The sequence below is a fragment of the Epargyreus clarus genome, unplaced genomic scaffold, assembly GCF_041222505.1.
Source record: "Epargyreus clarus isolate Ecla_fem2 unplaced genomic scaffold, WU_Ecla_fem_2.2 ptg000018l, whole genome shotgun sequence".
In the NCBI taxonomy this organism is placed as follows: domain Eukaryota; kingdom Metazoa; phylum Arthropoda; class Insecta; order Lepidoptera; family Hesperiidae; genus Epargyreus; species Epargyreus clarus.
Window position 1 is genome coordinate 98,959 of NW_027332226.1, and position 22,766 is coordinate 121,724.

At 36.8% G+C, this 22,766-nt stretch overlaps 1 protein-coding gene across 2 annotated transcripts in view; it reads right to left on the reverse strand.

Annotated features, from left to right (window-relative positions):
• Positions 1-22,080, reverse strand: part of LOC140749479 (uncharacterized) — a 93,318-nt gene extending 71,238 nt beyond the window's left edge. For both annotated transcript variants that reach the window (XM_073082544.1, XM_073082543.1), the window contains exons 1-2: positions 21,914-22,080; positions 3,941-4,000 (exon numbers count right to left, since the gene is read on the reverse strand). In XM_073082544.1, the coding sequence (XP_072938645.1) occupies positions 3,941-4,000; positions 21,914-22,007 (154 nt within the window). In that variant the 5' untranslated portion in view covers positions 22,008-22,080. The remainder of the gene's footprint in view (positions 1-3,940; positions 4,001-21,913) is intronic.
• Positions 22,081-22,766: the final 686 nt, after the last annotated feature.

The following is a 22,766-nucleotide window of genomic DNA, read 5'->3' on the forward strand; positions in this document are numbered from 1 at the left end:
TTCTGAACGTCTTTCATTGTTTTTGTGCAGCTTAAGAAAAGAAACATTTGGCTAAGAAAGATAATTGATGAGAAATAGTAAACATTGTAATAATAAACAATGCCTAACAATTGACGGAGTGATATAAACGAAACTTGTTGAATCAATTTCGTTATCAGCTCACGACTCGACTTGCGCTACTTCCAAGGTATTGTAGTGCAATATTTCGGTTATGCAAAGTGCATTGCGGGCACGAACAAGCTTTAAGTTTCCCGTTTGTGTTAAGTGTTAGCTAAACCTTTCACAATTTTTACATTTCTCACACCAATTTAACTTATCTTTAACTTAACTATTAACTTTGGTTAATATTTGCTGAAACTTATACAGCAATTACTAAGACTAACATAATCAAGATGAGGTTGTATTATTTAAGTTACTAAACTTTCAATTTAAGTGTCTCTAAGTGAATTAATGGAGATTATAGTTTGGGTAGCACGAATGCTCCAGTATTTGTCACCAGGTCGGGCGGCGGTGTTGGAGCGTTGACATGCAAAGCGTATTGTGCGAAGCTGCAAGTCAGCACGCGCGCGCGTGCGGAACGAGCACCATGCGCGCGCGACGCCTCTGTTTCTCATCTATTATATCTCATTAGACCATTTTCAAATCAAATCCTCGTTATTTTATTACATTTAAATTAGTTATTTTAATTACATTTAATTCAGTATGTTAATCAGCACTTTTATTTAAAAGGTGCCGTAACTCTTTTTAAATACATGTCTTTGAATTTATTTCAGTTCAAAATGTGTTTGTAATTTTTCTTGTTTTGAAACCATAAAAAATATTCACAATTTCAAAAGAGCTTCACAAAACTAACACTGATTGGTTCTTAATGTTCGTTTCATAAAACGTTAAAACTAACATTTCATATGACTTCTTTGTTTATATATAAGATTGATTAGTTACTTTAATATTATTATTTGTATTGTATTAGTACTTAAATATTATAGTTCTCATTACAATTAAAGAGTAGCGTAAGCAAATGCTGTGAACATGTGACACAATAGTTATCCGCGATGTGTTCTTGTTGCTTCCATTGTAATTGTTTTTGTTTATTTCTAAATAGAATAATTCCTGTTTAGAATAACATTGTTTTGTTCGATGTAATTACGTTACTGCAATTTTGTAGACTGCAAAGGTTCTTATGGCGACCTATAGCTTGTAAAACGAGTGCAAATTATGAATACATTATCAGCTCTTCCATGAACCTCGCGTTCATTAAGTAGTTAGTAATAATTAAACTGCAATAATATTATAATTTGATAATGATTGCTGGATATATATAGCGATCAATAGGAGATATACATAGTGATAAAATTATGATACGCGTATTGTAATGATGAGCACAGAACTGACAGTATTGACATAATTGTAGTTTACTAACCATACAAATATTATCGGCATTCTTACTAGTGTGGGATTGATATAGTTTCTATCTATATTAACAGGCCATATTTTTTCTTTCAAGTTTACCGAATACAATTAATATAATGTTTATATGAGCTAAATAACATCTATTATTATTAAGATCATTTCGGAGTCATTTCCGACTCATCTTTGCGAGTCACGCATAGTTCAAATTACGAAAAACCTACATTTAACTTCGCCCAGTTAATGCAAATCATAACACATACATTAATTGCAATGGACACGAGATAACGTTAACTTTGCTATAAAATGATTGTATTAAAATTTCCAGTGTAGGTAAAGGGTAATAATTCGAGTGACTTCAGGTCACGAGGCTGCTGCGTCACGGAGGCGTAAGAGACTAAAGATTCCACGACTAATTGGTTTCTGATACGGATAGTAGGTACTTACAAATATTTAAACGGAGGCAAAAATACTAGACCCTAAGAGTCCTAACTAATATTATAAATTAATATTTTAAAAAATAAAATTTTAGCACATAAGTAGCACTTACTCGTATCATCATCATCAGCAACCCATTACTGTCCCACTACTTATATCAGTAGAACTTATATCATAGTTAAATGGCACAGATTGAAACTAGTGGGCAACAGTTGCGGTTGTTTCATTATTACCATACTCTGTCAGCATTATAATGGTTGCGTATGGTTCGATTTGTTCCATACAAATTAAAGATACAGACTAATATAATATAAGCGTTGTTCATGCCTATAATTGGCACTCATACGAATCTTATATTATTAATACTACTATAGTGTACTTCTAAGTACTATATAATGTATTGTGTGTGTTGCTGTTGGCATGTAAATAAATAAATAAATAAAATAAATAAATGCGAATGTAAGTTTGTTTGTTTGCAATGCTTTCACGTGTTAAATAATAATCGGTTGTCTTGAAATTTTGTATACACGTTGTCAGGGGTTCAAAAAAATACATAAAGTAGCTATTGTCCTGACAAAATACTGTTTTCGAGGGATAGATAAAAACTGACTGCGACGAAAAGAACGGGTGAATGCTGGTAATTATTAAAAATACAATAACGCACTCTACTCCAAGATTACCTATGTTCTACCTGATGTGCTGGCTAAAGAAAAACATAAACGTATGTTATAATTTATCTGCCTAGCCGAAAATTTAATCCCAAGTCTGGGCAGACCGGTAGTGTCCACCGCGCCGTGAGGTGCACGCTATATAACTTACACTTGTAAGTTTAACAATCGTAACGTTAACATTTTACGGAGTATATTTAACGATGTACCCGTTTTTTATAACAGCTCAGTTCGGCTTAATAAGTGTTAAATTAATTCATTTCTTGAGTAAATTATTATTGTAGTCTGAACAAAGATTTGCATGTTCGAGTTGGTTTTCGCTAGTGTATGATGCATACATTTGCAACAATTTACATATGTTACCGTGGCCGCTGGCGGTGATGCGGCGGTACAAGGACGTTGGTCACACGAACTGCGCGCGCATACGATCCGTGTTATGTCGCTTCTTAAATTGTAATTTATTCATATTAGTGAGGTTTACAATATGGTTAATGCTTATATGAAATACGTAGAATTACAATATCTCGCTTAATTATTGTAGCTTAATAACTGTAACTGTTCATTAAAAATAAATAATATATCGGTAACTATGTAGTTGATTTTTTTTAAATCTTTAGATAAACCAATCTTTAAATGAATAAGCCGTTACTACTGTGAATGATTTGCTCGGTAGTTGCATCGTGATCTACAATTTTGTTAAAATGATACGCGCATGTCACACCGACACGCGCATATTGGGGCGAATTTTATGCGCGCTCGTCGTGTCGGAGACGATGTGGACGACGGAGCCGGCGGACGATTTGAATAAGGTCGCGGCGAGTTCCGTGAAGCACGCGCGACACAAAAAGCGCGTCCAGCGGCAATCCATTCATCCCGTAATTAACGCGGGCAAAAAATGCGCCTACACGAAAATTAGAAACGTCTCGGTGTCCATGGCGCTGTCACAAAAAGCGGCTCAGCTGTGAATTTGTATTAATTTAATTATGTCGTCGTTTTGTCTCGGTGCGGCCCGCCGCCCGCGCCGGCGTGATGCAATTAATCGCAGCGGAGTCGTGCGCGGCCGCCGCGTCGCCGCCGCGTGCCCGCAGCGCGGACGTGGGCCGCTCGTGCTCGCTCCGGCCTAACTGTATCGCTCGATCTCTCGTTACTTACTGTTTCGTAACCGCACTGAATCGCTCCTTCACAATAATCGGTCAATTTTATTTTTGTTTTTATAATTAAATTAGTCGTGCGCTCGAGAACGTAACGTCCCAAATTGTAACGAATTATTCGAGACGCGAGGCCGGCGGTGAATGAATCAAAGAAGCAGGATGCCGGTCCGCGGCCGCCGATACAAAAACACGATTACGAGTGGTTAATTCGGGTATACCACGAAGTAATATTCAAATGAGCGGCGATACGTTAAGAAATGAGTCTTATCCACTTACCGTTAAGGTCGAGCACCATTTGTGTGTTGAAGAAGCCGCTGACGTCACCGCGGCCCGACACTGCAACAACAGTATTATATTGTAATTAAAGACACCAGCTAATTAGAAGAGCGCGGAATGTTTCCGCGGGAGGTAGGTAGGCCACTCACACTCGCACAGGGACATTTCGGCGACGTTCGCACCGCTGCCTAAGAACGAAAGTGGCCTATATATTTGCAACTATTTACAATAGAACACATATAATGATTGCGAAGTTGTCCTCGCAGTTGGTATCTGTTTCGTTACAACAGTGTAAGCCGCTCGCTCGCGCCCGGGTAAATACCGCGACGAAGGTACTGACGTTCGATTACGTACAATTTAAAACCGATAGGTAATTGATTCGTAAATATGAATAATACGCGGACTAATATAGAATAAAAACACGTTTCGCTCCGAATGCATCTACTTTGTACCGTTTATGAAACACTCCATGCGTCGTAGTGATTAATCACCTTATATTTATTACAGACCGATTCAGGTTGGTAGTGGATTACTGGAATCACCTAGTAAGAAAGTTAGAACAAGTCATTAAATAAACAGTAAACATGTAAAGAGGATATAATAAAGAAGTGATTATGTGACCGATAAAGATGTGTGGTCTGAAGTAGTTCCAGATTCACATGCTTCATTGGCGTATGTTATCATAAAAAATGGCCAAGTGCGATTTTAACTCAAACAAGGAAGGTTCCGTACGTACTACCAATTTTTGTTACTTATTTTTAGTATTTGTTGTCATAGTACACACTCTGTAAAAGTGTCAGCTATCTATAACGTTTTAAGAGGTAGAGCTGTGACAGACGGACATGCGGGCAGACGGACAGACGGCGGAAGCTTAGTAATAGGGTCCCGTTTTTACCCTTTCGTACGGAACCTTAAAAAGTGGTTGATATTGGGATATAAATGCTCGTGGCATGGTGTAGAGGGCGCTGCGGACAGCTGCTGGTCCACGTCTCGGCATTTGCTAGTAACGGTGTCTGCTAATTGTGTGTGTCACCTGCCCGCGGACGAGGTCGCGCGATATGGACTAAATATGCGATTCCTTTTAGCACTTATTCGGATAATTCATTACCCACATACGTATGTGTAGAAAAAATAAGTGTCAACAGTGATATTTGAATCGTATTCTCATTTGCATATTACTAACATTTAAAATTGTTCAATATCCGGTATATAAACGCTTGTATAAGAGATTTAGATCAAGCTGGAGTGAAAGGCATTAGGCCTTACATCTCTTCCTTTGATTAAAGATGAAAAAACATCGTTATGATTTCGAATCAAACGAATGAATTTTCTGTACTTTAGCATTATATTGTCGGCTAATAAGAAAATTTAAGTAGCACATAGGTAACATCATATTACACATTTCAAATTAGGAGGATTGTAAGAAAATAAGTTTTGTGATAGCCAAGAAACTCGGCCTCACAAGCGGTGGGTCCGAAGATTTACTCCCAGGCAACTCTAATTTTACGAAATTATGTGCATATTAGAAATTTATTATCATTTGCTTAAACGGTGAAGGAAAATGTCGCGAAACCTTCACATCTAAGAAATAAAAGCTCTTAAAAATAAAAATAAAATCTGTAAGACGTATGAAATCTACCATGTTGCACTTGATCAGCGCGGTAAAATATGAGAGGAGACCTGTGCGCAACACTGGGACAATAATGGTTTGACGACGACATGAATCAATCAGTGACGTTATGAAACTTTTACTAGCTAATGAATGGAAATAACCTGCACCAGGTAGCGAATAAGCTTCATTCTAAAGACATACGAGGTGTACGTCGAAATCCGTCAATACGTTTGAGCTGTACAACGTGCCGAAGAAATGGACATACCTATACTCGAGCACAAATGTTCGGAAATCATTACCGTCCTTGCGCAGTCAAATAAAACTATAGTCAAAACGTTTGCCCCATCGTTCCCGCCGGCTCTGCATCGAGAGCCGGCAGTATTTGTGGTATTTGCCTACGGTCCACATTCAATCAAATCTCGGTGTCAATTATGATGGACAAGATTGTATATTAAGATCAATTGTAGAACACCTCCGCCACTTATCACTACAAGTTATCAAAGTCAAATATATCATTGTGAGGCATTGGCAGGAAAAAATATGTTAACTTAGTACTAACTAGTTTTTGTTCTCAGGTTTGCTCGCATAACACCCTGCATACTCACTCATTTTATTGGGACTCGACGTAAAATTTTGCAATTTGTGACATAAAACTGTTATAAGTTTGAAGTCTAGTTGTGGCACGGTGCCAAGGAAATAAACCTATTTCGACACTTCTTTATTTTATTAGATGCCTTTACAGTATCTATAATGCTTAATCATTCTGTTCTTTTTATTTTTACACCGATTTTTTTTATTTATAGGCAATCTATAATTATAATTATCTTTCGGTTCACGTATTGTAATAACTAATGACACTTTATAAATTAAACAAAATTTCATTTAAGCGCGTGAGTAAATAAAGACATCAGCACTATAAAGAAAAAGTAAAAAATAATTACCTTGCCTTTTGGTTCGAATTTCACAATGTGTCACATATGTTTACATAAGAGCTCCAGTACCCAGACTCCTAATTATATTATTCGACTGTTTACACTACAATTCCAATGGACCGCACCGACTCAAGTACGTCGCTCATTGCGTTAGATAATTATATATGTAATTGAATCTTAGTCATTAATAGGCGCGTGTTTACGAGTTCTGGCGATGCAAACGATTACGTACAGAACGTTATAAAATAGATGGCTATCACAATAATATAAAGCGCCAGTCACTCCGTCGGTTTTTTCGTCGCCGTTTTTGTGGGCACAGCGATCGCGCGCATATTTATACGAACTACATCTTTATAATTAAGTTAAAACTTATCTTACTGTTATTTCGATTTATCGTTATTGAATCGTTTATTTTATTCATGGCTATTGTTGCACAGGTCTTAAGTAAAGGAATTAAATTATTCATTTATAGCCATATAAAAAACATGTTTTAAACCAACATAGTTATTTAACTTTTATATTGGACAAGAACGTAAGGAGTAAACTTTTTAAAACGTTTCTCCAGCGTTTAGTTCCAATAAATGATGGAGTTAGTTACACGAATTCAATGTTATGATTATGTTTAAAAAGATAATAAGTACCTTGTTAATGTTAGACCGCTAACACAATTTTAATGACCTTTATGTATACTATTGTAATAATTTATTATACAGATAGTATGAAAACAGTGGATTCTATTATTGTTCTTCTTCATTTCTTCATTAATGATTTTAAAGAAGTCAGAAAGCTACATTCACGCACAGGGAGTCGCAACATCGTTTTATTACTAGTATTACGTTTATTTATTTTTGCATAACGTCTGATGCACTTATAATATCATTGGAGTGGTAAGCGTTCTTTGTCGTTAACTTTACGACGCCGTCACGGTAACCTGTACTCGTAAATTAGAAGCAATTGCGTAAAATCTATAAAGCGACTCATTGTGGGCCGCTTCTTCATACTTTAAAGGCGATAGAAAAGCCAGTGTTTCGACACTGGCGGCACCACTGCCACACCTATTTCTGCCTAATAACAGCAGTGTTAAGAGCTGCTGTTTTGTGGTTTGAATTCATTAGCCACTTAGTGGACCAGACCACCAGGTGGACTGTATGCTCGTCTGCCACTGTTATATTATAAAAATATGAAATCTATTAATCATAGACACAATTCAAATAGAATTGTGATGGTTTGTTAAGGAATTGTGGCGGTAGCGTTAATATTCAGAATATTAACCGTTTGTTATTACAATGTGAAACATACTCCACAGAGATAAGGTGCGATACAATATAGTCTTATGTGAATAACATAAAGGTCTACAGGTATGGACTCTGCTCGCAAAAGTAAAAGTTGATAAAGATTACCGGGATTGTACATCATTGAAAATAGTTTAAGCATGAAAAATGGCAGGTATCTATCTAATAATACAATCATATTCAGCTCATTCGTTTACCCCCCACACCTCTGCTAAAATTAGTATAATGTCAAGGATATTTATATAGAAGCAATATTTTGTACATTTTTATATAGATTTAATTATAGGTTTTGTAAAAATATATTATATTATGTTAAATGAGCCATTATCTAACGATTAATATCCTAACTGAGTCATTGTGTGATTAATCGTATACCCTTTCGTATAAAAACAGCAATTAAAATGGAAGTAACATTATAACGTAGTTCTAATGTCCAAGTACAATTTTTTTCTGGATGTCATTAGATCGCTACGTAATTAATGCAGAATTATCCTGAAACTGTACTCTAAATATAATAATATGTATTAACCTACTTTCTGGGGTTTATCAGAAATAGTTATGTTACCTTTTTTTTGGTTTCGGGGAGAAAAAGATACTCGACCTTTTAGGGGAAAGGCCGGGTTGCAAGAAAGGTTAAAATGGTTATGTTAAGTTATGTTATCTACTGATGGTTCGGATAATTTGAGTTATGGGTAATATTTTCATTTTTTTAAACGCCACTAATTGATTAAACGGTAGCGCAGTTTTATTCACAAACTTTGAACTAAAACATAACATCTCCTTTAGCTTTTGTAACCCGAGCATCTTCGTAATCCGTTGTTATTTATGAAGAGAAATAGGTCCACCATTAGACTACATTACGTGGAGCAGCTAGATCGCAGATAGAGCGGAGGCTGTCCGCTGTCCGCTCAGTATTGTTTTGCAAGCGGTTGCGCAGTACTCTTGGTATTATTTTAAATGAATCGACTGGCAAGAGTCAGGCACGTTACTGGTCTAGTGATGACCAAAATTTCGAATACGTAAACGAGGATATTTTTCAGAATTACTTTAATGTTGCAAATAAATGTATTTGGATTTAAAGTTTTTTCTTAAACTTTAAAGCTTAACGCTTGATTTGTATAATCCGTTATGTTATTCCCCTATATTTTAATTCACTTAACACATTTTAAATATGTAAAGAAAATTTTCAACAATATTTTTATATAGGTTGAATCCAGATGAATGATACCTATACGTGTACTTAAATAAGTAACTGTAAAAACATGCAAAATACCTTAAATAATATATACATAAAGTGCTTATAAAATTAAATAGTTTATTATTATTTCAGTTTATTGAATTTATTGTGCGACAGAGTTTTCGGCATTTTTGGGACTAGACGAACCGCAGGACAATCCCGCAAACGCTAAACGTTTGGCCACCGCGTCATAATGCCACAATTTATTCGCCTTATTATTCCTTTTCACGACGTTTGAATCATTTTTATGATTTGGGCAATCGAATTGCACTTTTTGCAAATTCAATATCGGCGATACTTCGGCATAATATAAATTGATGGACTATTTTTTGCCCGCGGCGCGGCACGAGCATACTTTTTTAAGTCTTTGGAAAGGCAATTGAGTCTTCGAGCTCGGAGCTAGCATGAAAGTGCCAATTGGCGGAGGCTGAAGTCTTTTTAGAGGGCATTCTTCTCGAAGTGGCCACAATATCTCAATTAAATAGCATTTCGAGACCACCGGTGTTTGCCGTAGGTAGCTGTAATTTCGTTTGTCGTCGAACTTTTTACTTGTTTCTTTTTTATTTTTAACGTCGACTTTACTTCTACTTGTGGGATATTATTAGCACAATGTTACATAGTCAATTTAATTTACTCATACTTTTATAGGACAACAAATTAGTTATTAATTACTAATTAATAATTAAGACTATACTTTACTCTAGTAATTAAGGTAATTAAGTTAATGTTAACGACTATTGATATTAGGTATAACTGGAAAAAATAGGTACATATTACAGATTTGACTACCCGGTTATCATATATGACGATTATTATTATCTACGTGTGTCCTACGTACGTCTAGAATGAAGAATCATTGTAGAGATGGAAGATTTTTTTTTTAATATTTACGCAAAACTTACATTTCAACCGTGTTATTTTTATCTACCTGTAATGTCTGTCACGTCATTTGCAAGATTATATCATTTAGAGATCTTCCGGGACACAAAAAGTGTTCCATCACATGAAACTCTACCTACGTAACTCAAAAAGCACTCACTATTAAATAGCAGTAGGTCAATGTTTGAAGATTGATCGATAACAATGTGCACAGACATTGCACAGGTACGCACAGTGGCACAGGTGGCGGGTGCGGAAGGGTTACTGATCCACCGGCACCGCGCCCCTCGACCACGGCACCACGAACCCCACTGATGCATCGATTACCTACCTTTATTGCACTTTTTATTACAACTTTTTATGTCCACTCTTAATAGTGATTGATATCTTCTTCCTGCTTTGGTTACGAATAAACAATGTTATTTTTAACTATAATAACCGTTGTTGGCAGTATGATTATGAATTGTTTGAACTAAACCATTTATTTTAGTTTAAAATGGTGTAATTCCTTTAATTATGCTAAGTTGATAATATCATTATTATTTGAAGTACCAAAGTCACTCTGCGTATCTGTGCCTATGACGGTGAATCTATGTAAATAGTAGGTCACGAGGAAGTAAAATAAACGAAGAAAACCTTTCTAGTTATTCATGAGGAGGCGAGGGTCCAGCGGCCGGCACCGCCGCGTTCGACATCAAAGGGAAAAGAGATGTAGTCGCGAAAGAATTCTCATTCCGCCGTAATCGGACCCGAAAGATAGCATCGTATTAAAAGGATAGGGAAATAAACGAGGCGGCCGTATTTAAAGCGGGGTCGTCGGTGGCCGCCATCGCTCACGCGGGCCCCCGCGCAGTAAATCGCGCGCGTGAAATACTGCGAGTGACCGGCGGCCGCGGCCCCGCCGTCCTCGGGGACCCGCGCCACCGCCATAAATCGTCCCCATTTGGCTAACCCGCGAATCAAAGAGAGGTAATTCGCAATGTTTAAATCCAATTTGAACCTACCCCGAGCTCACCCCGCCCGGGCGGCTTATCGCCGGTTTTAAATTATGATTCGCGAGTGTTAGGGCTCACCGGCCGCCGTGTCGCCGTGCGCACGGCTGCCTCCGCTAACTCCTTGCAAATACAGAGCACCCCCGAGCGGAGGTTTAGGATTCCACGCGCGAGTCCTCGGGCAAGCGTGTTACTCTCGCTCGATTGTGCGCCGAGCGCGCCTTCACCCTAACAATGATCAAGATAATCTTTGGGTTTCCATATAATTGAAAGGAAAAAATGGAAAAAATAGTCTTTTTGTTGCTTACTTTCTCAAAAAAATTGATGTCAATCTAAACTGTTTAACGTTGTGTTTGCTACAATATGCCAACATTAAGTCATTTATAAACATTGCCGCCGACAACCTTCCTCGCAATGTGTCAATCGAGGTCCATCACGTCTGATCTGACCTTCGATCATTAATTACAGTTGCACTTGCATCATGCCACCAAAACTGTTTCATGAATTGGCATACCTAAATACATGCTCCATTATTTGGAGCGTGAAACATCATAATGAATAATAATAGTATGAATGAATTTGACTAACATAAGTGTAACATTTAAATGTTAACAAATTTCCAAGAAAATATACAAGGTAACATTAAACTATGAGGTGGTAGCTAGATTAGATAAAATATCGTTTTCTCCGTAATGTCTAATGATAGTAGGTAGGTATTATGAAATGTACATGACTGAGAAATGTTCTCATTTTAGTCTACATCGCAGCATTTTAGGCTATTTATCCCATTTGTTTTGATGTAAATGTGCACATTTTTTATTATCAACAGCCTGCACCCTTCGGGTCCCGTGCTGTCCTCACTGTCCTGCGTCAGTCGTGCGTGAGTATGTCGGGGTACATCCAGTACGCTACGACTTGAGCTGCACAATCCGGTTCAGTGTGAAATATTCATTTTAAGATAACTGAGCCCTTACCACACCCTTGGAATTGCATGGAGAATAGTGGCTTGTCATCAAATGATACAAATTGCCTATAAAAATAATATTGTTTGTACTAAATAATATTTTCCTTTCTAGCGATATACACGAGACTATCTAACGACAGCGAGACTCAATTCTATATATGGAGTGTTAAGGAATTTTGTGATAATGTGATACAGTAGAAACGACATCACGCATTTTTTAAACGAAATCGCCCGTCGCGATATCACATGGTAATGCGAGATTATCGGCCGATTATTCGCTGCAAAAAGGTTGGTATTCACGTCATACCGAGTGTAGTGACGGCGGCGACGGCGGCCGCCGAACATGCTTCGCTCTTGCTCAAATTTACAACTGCTATTATATTTCAAAACATGCTTCGAGCGCTCTCACTCAAAACAACAAAAAATATTAGAAAGTTTCACTTTTTTCCTCTTACCTACGAATTACAAGACGTCCCAAAATATATTAGCTTAAATAGCCCATTACACGTTCTACTAAATCTATCTTTGTGTGAAGCTTCATATGAATCGATAAACTCGATAAAAATTTAAGCGATGATGGCCTAGTGATAGAAACTCGGCCTCCCAATCTGGGATGCCATGTTCAAACATCAGGAACGTATCCCTGATTTTGAAAAATGTTAGTGCGTATTAGGAATAAGTAATCACTTGCTATAAAGCAAACCATCGTGAGAAAGCCTGCACAGACAGATCTTAAAAGAAACTCAAAAGTTTGTGATGTCCATCAATTTGCATTTGGCCAGGGCGGTTGAATTTGGCCTGGTATTCTGAGGTATTGGGTTGACGACGACTGAAATTTACCATGACAGTAAGTTGTGTTCTCTAAAGACAGTAAAATAAGACATTTAGAACAAAATAAAGTAACGTTTAGGTTAGGAATGAGGTAGTGTGTAGGTACAGTCTTGGATATTTACGCATTATAAGCAAACTATAAATTTAAAGGAAACCTTCAAGCAGAATAAATAAGTAAGTTTATAATTTCACTAAGAATTCCCTTCAGAGTTCAACTGTAGCAGTAATTCGTGGAGTATTTTTGAAATTAAGCAGTCCTATATTGTGGGATGAAGTACATATGTTGATTAATTTGGTATACATAATACATGGATGGATCCGTCCAGCGATGGATGGATAATGGATGACTTCATGGGATATTTGTCTTATCATTGTGTCATTGATATTAGAAGACCCGGGGAATATGCCTCGTAATCCTCAATTAAGATGCAGAGTTTTTAACCACTACGCTATTACTGTTTAAATTTTAGCAGTTTATCGATTTATACGAGACTTCTTACAGCTTTTAAACACCAGAATAAAACGAAAAAAATGTGTGTGTGTCAGCTACGTCGCACGATTGGAGTTTACTCCTTACGAATGATAATTATGATATATATCGAATAGAAAAAAGGGTAGGTAAATGAACGCATCTGCTAAAATGATAAGAGAAACAAACATATATCTGTAATTATTCGGATTATTTATATTACTTCAATAATGCGTATTACATAAAGTATGTTACAAAATAATATAAAATAGCGCCATCTAGTGGCAAGTTTTATAAATTGTAAGTTTGCAAGTTTATCAATCTATGTATTTTGGTTCCAAATATTATAATGGTAACTTAATATAATTGTTTATATTAAAGTAAATTTTAATATAATATAATTATTTATATTTAAAACAATGTTAAACGTTTTATAACTTAAAACTTAATAATTATAATTTCTTTGCCATCTATAAAATATCCTTGTTGCAATTTACGGATGAAATGTATATGAGACTCAATAAACATGTTATTATATGTAATTTGGATTGTTTCTGAATGTTTTATAATTCTAGAATTCATTTAAAACGTATTGCTAATTTTATATAACTTATTTTGAACATAATTCATTAGCAATAATTCTGTAATAAATATTAAATAATACTGTTTTGATTTTGCCCGTTTATCGTTGATAGATGGTGCTGATCAATAATGCATCCATTTTTATAAGTTAAATTAATATATCAGTAACTTACAAAAGCCTCTTTATGTTAAAAACTTATTTTGCTAATATTATATCTTATTCAATTGCTTACTGATTTTATATGTTACTCTTATTTAAAAACGTTCATAAAAGATTGTTAATCATATTATGGCGCCAATGTTCATATTTTTCGGTGTTTATAAATGATCAAACCTATAACTTAATTTATGCAAAAATGTAAACAAATTAGTTAATGACGTTTTAATGTTTTATATATTGCTAATTATTTTTATTGTAATAATTACTTTCATATGGGATTTGAACTTACTGTATTTTAAATTAATAATAGCACTCTTGATTCATATTTTGGTTACCGTTACGCCTCAACTTTTCGTGTTACACTTGATTTTACTCCTCATAAAATTTCCGTACCGGGCCTTATAACTCAAATCGTTTCTTAAGGAGTAAACTCCAATATTTGTAGTTATCTAAACTAATTTGTAGCAGTATATAAACGCGTCTGCTTTGGACATCGCTCGGTCATACAATATGCGTCCAGCGTAGTCGATACACTCTCCATCACTTTCCATAGCGCGCGTTAACATATCGTATATCATTGTCCGCGAACGGAGGCATGGTTCTCGGAGGCATGTCACTGGCATCAGGTGTCGTACAGGAATAGTTCTGTGTATAAGACAAGGTGGTGGAATATACAATAGCGACACTCGAAGGGTCTTTATTTTCTTCATTTCCATACAGACGTGTATATGTGTGAAAAATGAGCATTTTTACAGAAAACCTACAATAAAATAAGTTTTATACGATGAATTTAAATTCTAAATAAGGGAAATATCATTTATCCTCGCCTTTCTTAATACGGTTAAGCAAGGAATCAAATGAAGGAATGTTATTTACGTATTTTAAATTACAAAGAAAACGTTTTGTTAAAAGAAAATGCAACCAACTCGAACCAACCATGTACCAGTATCATTTTACGTTTATTAGTATCGAAGTAGATCGTAACAATTGACTACTGCTTAAGACAACCTCAATTGCCAGGCAGATTAATTGCGTTAAATTTATGTATTACAAAAACATTGCTAGCTTAAGAAAATAAGAAATTTAATCCTACACAAAGGGAAACTTATCGAAGCCTTAGTACCTACAACTACACAACTAAAGAATGCCTTTGCTGCCATTGACCTGTAGCCAGAAACATTAATAGTATTTGGCAAAACCTTCAGCAGTACAATAATATTTATTCATCGCTACATGTGGAGACTTGGAGAGACGCAGGAATTATAACGGTAGGCAGCGGGGGTGATTAATCGAGGGGCCGCGTGATATAAATAGTTAGTGTTGTTTTCCTATTTCTATGCAAATGTAGAGACAACATCTCATTTGCCGGTTATATCGAGTTCTTATTCCCTGTTTTTGTATCGTTCAGTTAAATGTTTTCTAGTTTTTGTTAAAGAGAATGTCTTAAAGGTTTGTCTACATTAATAGTCTATTTATGGATACCTGCAATAACTACTCAACTGAATTGTATGAAAAAATGCTTGTGAACCAACCGAGATTTAAATTTATCTGCGACTCTACATTTTACATGTGAAGTTTAGAACGACATTTCTTAAATAGATAGAAACAAAGTATAGGTTACAAATATTGCAAAATGTATGTAATTGAGAATAGAAAGCTGCTGCCTCCTCCAGAGAAGAATGCTACGACTTGTGATGTTTTGGCGGCACACATACGCACACACACATATTTCTATCAAAACACCTTCCAGCTCGCATCTCGAGACGGGGTGAGTGACCGCGGGTGGTTAATTGCGTACCCCGCCCACCCCCCGCCCCGGGTCACGCAGACCTTCGCATGACGTCGCCGTACGCAACACATTCGCCCTATATACGAAAATCGATGAACACGTAACGGGCACAAGTTCAATTGGCGCTTGACGAGCCACGCTTTATCTCGTCAACAACACTAACCGACCAAAACAACGAGATTTGGGTAATATCATATTCAAACATATCTGATTCAAACTAGCCTTTAAGCTATCTTCGATAAATTTATAAAGTAAGAGTCTTTCGGCTCCGAAGAAAAATTAAATAAAAACGAAAAATGTTACCATAATGCATATACAATTCGATCAAACATATTTTGGAAGTTTTGCCCAAAGCGTATCAAAAAATTGGTGTTTTCTTTTTGATGGAGCGATTATTTTGGGCATTATATATAACCTGTAATTACCAAACTGCTAAAAATAATGTTCATAATATTTCGAAAAATCAATGATTATTTTTGTTTAAATAGTTATTGTACATATCTTTCTTTTACGGAATGAACATTTTTTCCTACATTCGTAAATACTTGGCCCGTTAGCCGCGTCTCTTCGCTTTGCATAAATTCTTTTACCACATATGGATGAAAACATGTGCTATTTCCAGCAAGTCCATAGCGTCTCTAAACGGATGTACGCATGCCATTCAAATCGATCTCATTTGAATAAACTTTCCCACTTACTATGCACAACATATGCAGCCCCGTCGATGGAGCTGAAGACCCAACTCGTGAATAAACCCATTATTGTCAAGAGCCCAGTGGTAGCTCACACATCGTTGACAAATCACGGTGTTGACCCCCGTGCAAATTATAGTTAATACGCGTCACATCTAACAGAAAAGAAAGACGTTAACTATAAATACAAAAATAATAATTGATTAATCGAAATGTTCATATTTCTAATACGAGTAGGTATAACGTCTAAATCAGAGCTGTCAGTTTTCGAACCTCGGACCTCCTTATTGAGAGGACAAGTTTTCAATCACTATGCTACCGTCTCGTGTCTCGACAGTCCAATATTTTTTTCGTCGAGTGTTTAAGTCGTAAAACAATTAGCGTTTTAATGTGTCTATAGTACCGCTTGGTGGTTCTTCAATACTGAGACGAACAGAAAATTACCAATCACATTTCGCAGTATTTTTATATTTTACTGCATTTCTTGCAACATGGGTACCTGGACTGTTGATTACCCTTTTAACTTTTTATTTGTATTTTTATTGCGTAAACGTTTGAATACAACCTCCATAGTCTTCAGCCTAAGTCTAGTCTTGTCATAGTAACATGATAATGAGCCCTTTTAAATCACTATAACACCGTTCGGATCGAAAGTATGGATAAAAATGCGGAGTTCTGCGATGAATAATGTATTTCATCTGAATGAGAAGCTTAGGTTGGTCTCCGGCGGTGATATAATAGTTGCGGTCGAAGCGCATGTTCGCGATTTGTGCGTACGCGCATATTGCGCCGCGCGGAGGGCTGGGGGCGCCGCAAAAACCGCAGGCCGCGAGGACGCCCTGACAGATGGACTAATTAGTTAGAAACACTAGAATTGTAAATGTTTCTGTATTTAGTTTGGTTGGAACCACTTGTAACTCCGTAACGGATAACCGCTGCGATGGCGCCAACGTAGCTCGGGCCCTGATTAGCAGCCGACTGCAGTAATCAACTCCGTTAAAGGGAAAAAGGTAAATTGTCTCAAATAGCGACAAAAAGCTCCACGCGCTTAATTCATTTCAGATAATTTAAAGTCTTGTTTATCGTAATCTTTACAATAATACGAACGAATTTTCTTACGTTATAAATATAATATCTTAAAATTAAAATACCTAATAAAAAACAAGTACGTACCATACGGTACTTCAAAAGTACTGTAATATGTTGTAAATATTTCTGTTTTAAAATTGCATCTGTATAAATAATTCACAATTTGAGTTCTAAAAGATATCTTGATATCTACAGTAATATAAATTTTATTTGCTGAAATAGCAGGCAATAAATCTTTCTATTTCAACTTAGATATGCATGTTTCATTCTCGTGAGCATATTATATTAATCTCCGTTGATATGAGCCGTTACACTCTGCAGTTTTACGGAGCGCACTATGTAAATGTTACAATAAAATACATTTGCGGTATTTCTCACGCTACTACCACTGTAAAAATTTATAAAGCAAGGATTTATTTGACATAAGGATGTTCTGCTATTTCCCCCCTATCATTTAAACACCTACTTACAATAAGAAACCTAATGTATATCCGCGTCACACGGGTAGCCGCCCGCCTGATAACTCTTTAAACCCGGTTTCGTCAGTAAGTGATCAATTATGACCCGTTAATAACTATGTTGATATTGTATCTTACTGTACCAATATAATAGAATGATGCGGTCGAGAAATACCCAGTCAAATAAAAAAGTGAAGTTAATTGCAAGCTCAAACGAACAATATTTTAATATTACTATTTATAATTATAAACTACGAATAAATTAAATACAACTATATACAGAATGAATGAGAAAAATATTTTATTAACCCATTAATCAAATTCTATATCTTTCTAAATAAATTAACACTAAAACCATGTAGTTAAAATATCGTTATAATTTTAAATTTTAAGAAATGTAGAGTCCAGGAGAACGCCGGCGGATAAAAAAAATATCAATTGTAGTATTCTCAATTTAACTTTTAATTATATTTTGATTTGGTATGTAACTGTATTCAAAAACTGCATTTTGTATTCGCAATTAATATTTTACTAATCATATGTAAGTACTGGGATAGCATACACACATGTAAACTATAATAAAATGTCTGCAATAAATCTACTTATACCGAAGATATTTCTAGCCGGGTTAGCACCCACAACTTGAGTAATGCGTTAAGAATAGAACAACTGAGTTCATCTTACGTAAATTTAGACAAATGTCCTACAATTAGATTTAAATCGAGTGAAAGTGGAATGCAAATGCTAACAATCTGTCACCGAGTGCGGCGGCAGTCACCGCGCAAACATGCGCCGAGTAGGAGGGTCTAACTCAGCGCATCCTGCACTTAGTTAGTTAGTAGGGCCGCAGTTATGGTTCCGAGAACCCGTAGGCCATCACTTTACTGCTTAAGGCGAAATCAATTACATATGCCACAATGTATTAATAAACCCAACATCATCAATACGGCAAGCGTTAATTATCTGCGTAAACTGTTTCATAGTTCAGCGACGGGTTTTTCTAAGAGTATTTTATAAAATCAGCTATCGTCCTGCCGGTGTCATTGAACTAATGTTCACTGAACGATTTATTTCATTTTGTACTTTATTCAATTTATGAGCTGTCTTTAGATTGTCTGCGATATAGCTCTAGACGGAATTTGTGTACCGGAGGTCTAGTCTATACAAGAATCTGAGTCGCCAGACATAATCCAATTGACTGACAGACACGAATGTTATTGTATAGGTAAATTACTATTCACATTTTATTAGAAATACCGAATTATTTATGGATAACTTTATCTTTATGTAAAAATTAACCAGATTCTATTTTTATCAAATATACAACAATAACATATGTGATTTTGTATTTTATCTTTTACTTAAAATGAAACAGGTTATTATCTGTAACATTTTTACCACTACTAATTAAATCTGTCTGAAACAATAATAGGGAATGAACCGTTAATAATATTATAAATGCAGTATAATTATTATAACTTTGGTCATATGAAGCTACCTATCCTTATTACTGTTAGATATACTGTTACTGAGCTAGAGTCGAAAGCAAAGAAGTGTTAACAATAAATAAATCATTTACTATTGGAGAGTTTCTGTTATCATTTAAGTGAATTTTATATTATTAATATTAGATGCTTTATAACAGTTTATTACTGTTTTTTAAATAATAATTGCATGATTATCAGAAAATAATTATTGAAACATTGTTCATTCTTTGTAATTTAAAATTACAATTTGTTACAATTTAATTGAAATAATTCCATTATAAATTATCTCTGCATTAAAATTGACAAATTTATTTGATTAGAGCTTCTGTCAGCAGGTGCCTTTGCTATGATCTGAACCAAATAATATTACTACCATGAGACAAAGCGCACGAAATATTGAAACCGGCCATAAATTTGAAATAGCGATGTAATTTAAGTTAAAGTTGGTATTTTAATGAGCCACAATAAATATGTTAATTAAATCTGTGAGTACTTATTCAAAATACTTGCCATATGAAAGCCTGTAATTACTGTGAGATCTGGGCACGGACCGCGGGACCAAATATTTAGCTATCCTTAAGCCCTACCGTGGTATTAATAAGGCATAGATTAGATGCACAAAGAAAGTAGAGAAAACTCAATTATAATTCATAGAGTTTGTAAATCCTTTTTGTAGCAAAAGACGTTATAAATTAAAGGCAATATCGCGTCGACCACGACTCGATAATCTCACTCACGGCCATTATTTTAGCGTCCGCTATGATATTTACCGGCCGGTGGGGGGTGGGTGAATTTATCACTAGCTTAATGCAAATGGAAAACGTAAATAGACTTGATTAATTAATTGCGATTTGCTCCGTATCCCTGATATACCGGTGTAAATCATTGGAAACGTCTGAGCAAAAGTATGTTTGTATCGAAATGTCTACGAAAAAGAAATGTATTCAACAATAAATCATTGTATTTAATACCAAACAAAAAATGTATAGCAAGTCATTTATAGGTTGGTGGTGAACCCCAACATGTCGACAGGTGGCGCTGCGTGCGCGGGGCAAAGTGCAGCGCGCTCCCAGGCCCTGCCGGCAAGTGACACGGAACACCACAATTTGCTGCCACATGACTAATTATGCCTAATAGAGCCAAAATTGTGATTAAAACACGATGCCAGTAATTGAATGATGAATGTGAAACGCCAAAAGCCCACAACGCGATTAATGCGTTTTTAATTCAACATAACTGTTGAGACGATCAAGTGCTTGGGCGAGACTTGTTATATTGACAATTATTATAATCATATTAAATTTACTATTTAACGTTATAAGGGATTGGCATTAATTAATTAACCTGTTTAAATTTAAAATATTTTTAAATCATTGTACCAAATTAATTAAAGCTTAGATATTTGAAAAATAATTACTTGATATAGAGTTAATTATGTGTCCATAGGACTTTAATATTAAAAAATAATTGTTTATTAGTATATAAAATGATAAAGGGAATAGGTATCAACTACTGAAGAGATTGTAAATAAAAATTCTTATCAAGATCAAGATAACGATGTCTGAATGCAATGTTTTGGCCGGCGAGGGGACACATGTTTTGGGAGGGAAAGTGATTTTAATTTAAACATAAAAGGAGCCTTTCCTCAAGAAGGTTGGAATTGAATTGGAACGGAGAAACTCTTATCGAAGCGGGTTCCCTTCCGCCGAGGGTGGGTTTTATCTTTGTTTACAAAGGAATCCATCACATTCACAGGTCGGCATTAATAGAATAAATTGGATGAGAGCCCCCGAGGCGGCCCTCGGCGGCACTCCGCTCCACAATAAAGAGGTGAAGTGCACGCGGGGCGTGTCAAAGCAATCGTTTTGCAGCGAAAGGGCTCTACGGAGAGAGTTAATATCGGTCGAGGGGACAACCCTTCCGCCGCTGCAGGGATTACCGGCAGATGACCTGTTGACGGCGGGTCGCCGCAAAGGGCATCAGGCCGAAGGTTATTGAAAGATTTTTTATGGTACAATAACCAGAAAATCAAAACAGGTTACATCTTTTCACGGAGAACAAATAACATTAATAAAATGTTTAAAGAAGAGGAAATCAAATGTTATTAAAAATAATAAAAATAAGAGTATTTACTTACTTGCTCACAAGTCAATATCAATAACAATAACAATAAAAAATGAATTAAGTGCATGCAATACAATTCAACAATCACTGGACACATGGAGCGCAAATTCATTCACGTGCCAAATACGCCTATCGGTCGAACACACGTCAATAAATAAGTATTTATTATTATAATGTAGAGAAGGGTTCGCTACGTGGAGATTTGTTCGCGCGCGGGTTCGAAGGGATGACAATAATGGAGATCCCGAATGTGACCCCAGAGACGGCGCGCACGTGGTCCTCGGGGTCTCGGTGCCAGAGAAGGTGAGGCCGGTGTTTACGTGAGGGGCGCGCGGCGGGCACTGCGCGTGCCGGGAGCGGGCGAGCGGCGGCGGCGACACTGACCGTGGCGCTGGGCGCGCGGCGGCGGCCAGGCTGGGGGCTCGCGCAGGCGCATGGAGCAGTCGAGCGGCTGGTCGCGCAGGGCCAGCGCGGGCATGGCGCGGCCGCGGCCGCCGGTCGTGGGTCGCGCCGTCTCTCCGAGCGCGCGCCGAGCGTCCGCCCACCGAGCGCGTCCGTGTGGCACTGCCGCGCGCTCGCTGCTTTTTTCCGAGGTTTTTTTCGGGAGCGCGCGGGGGCGGACCCGCCCCGCCCACCGGCGGCCGCGCCCCGCCCCCCGCCGCCGCCCGCCCGCGCCGAACCTACTCTTATTTACGTGCCGTATATTAAAAGGGTTTTCCGCGGGCCGTTATGGATTTTCCGAACCGCTTTACATACGGACCGATACGCTTCGCCTCACCCTCGCTCAGAAAACAGAGCCTTCGTAACTGAACTGTCACTTGCAGGAATGTTACAGCTGTTGTAAATATTACTTGTTCCTAGAAATAACAGTTCAGAAATTATTTTCATGCAAAAACTCCATAAAATTAAATAAGATCATTCGACAAAAAGCAATGATTTTAAAGCCTTCATTAAATATATTTTAGGAACAATGTCTCACACGATTAATATTTTTATTCTACCTTTTAGGAATAGTTCAGAAAACAGTCAAAAAGTTAACATTAGAGAGGCTGTATCGTGAAGTACGGACGAGACAAAGGCTTAACCTGGAGGTTGCTCATTGCCGCGTTACGTCACGCGGCGGTCGTTCACCCGCCGCTCCGATACCGCACGCTCTCAAACTACTTCACCACTTCTAGGAAACACTAACTATTCACCTAGAAAAAGCCTTACGCTACACGTATAAATCAAAATTCTG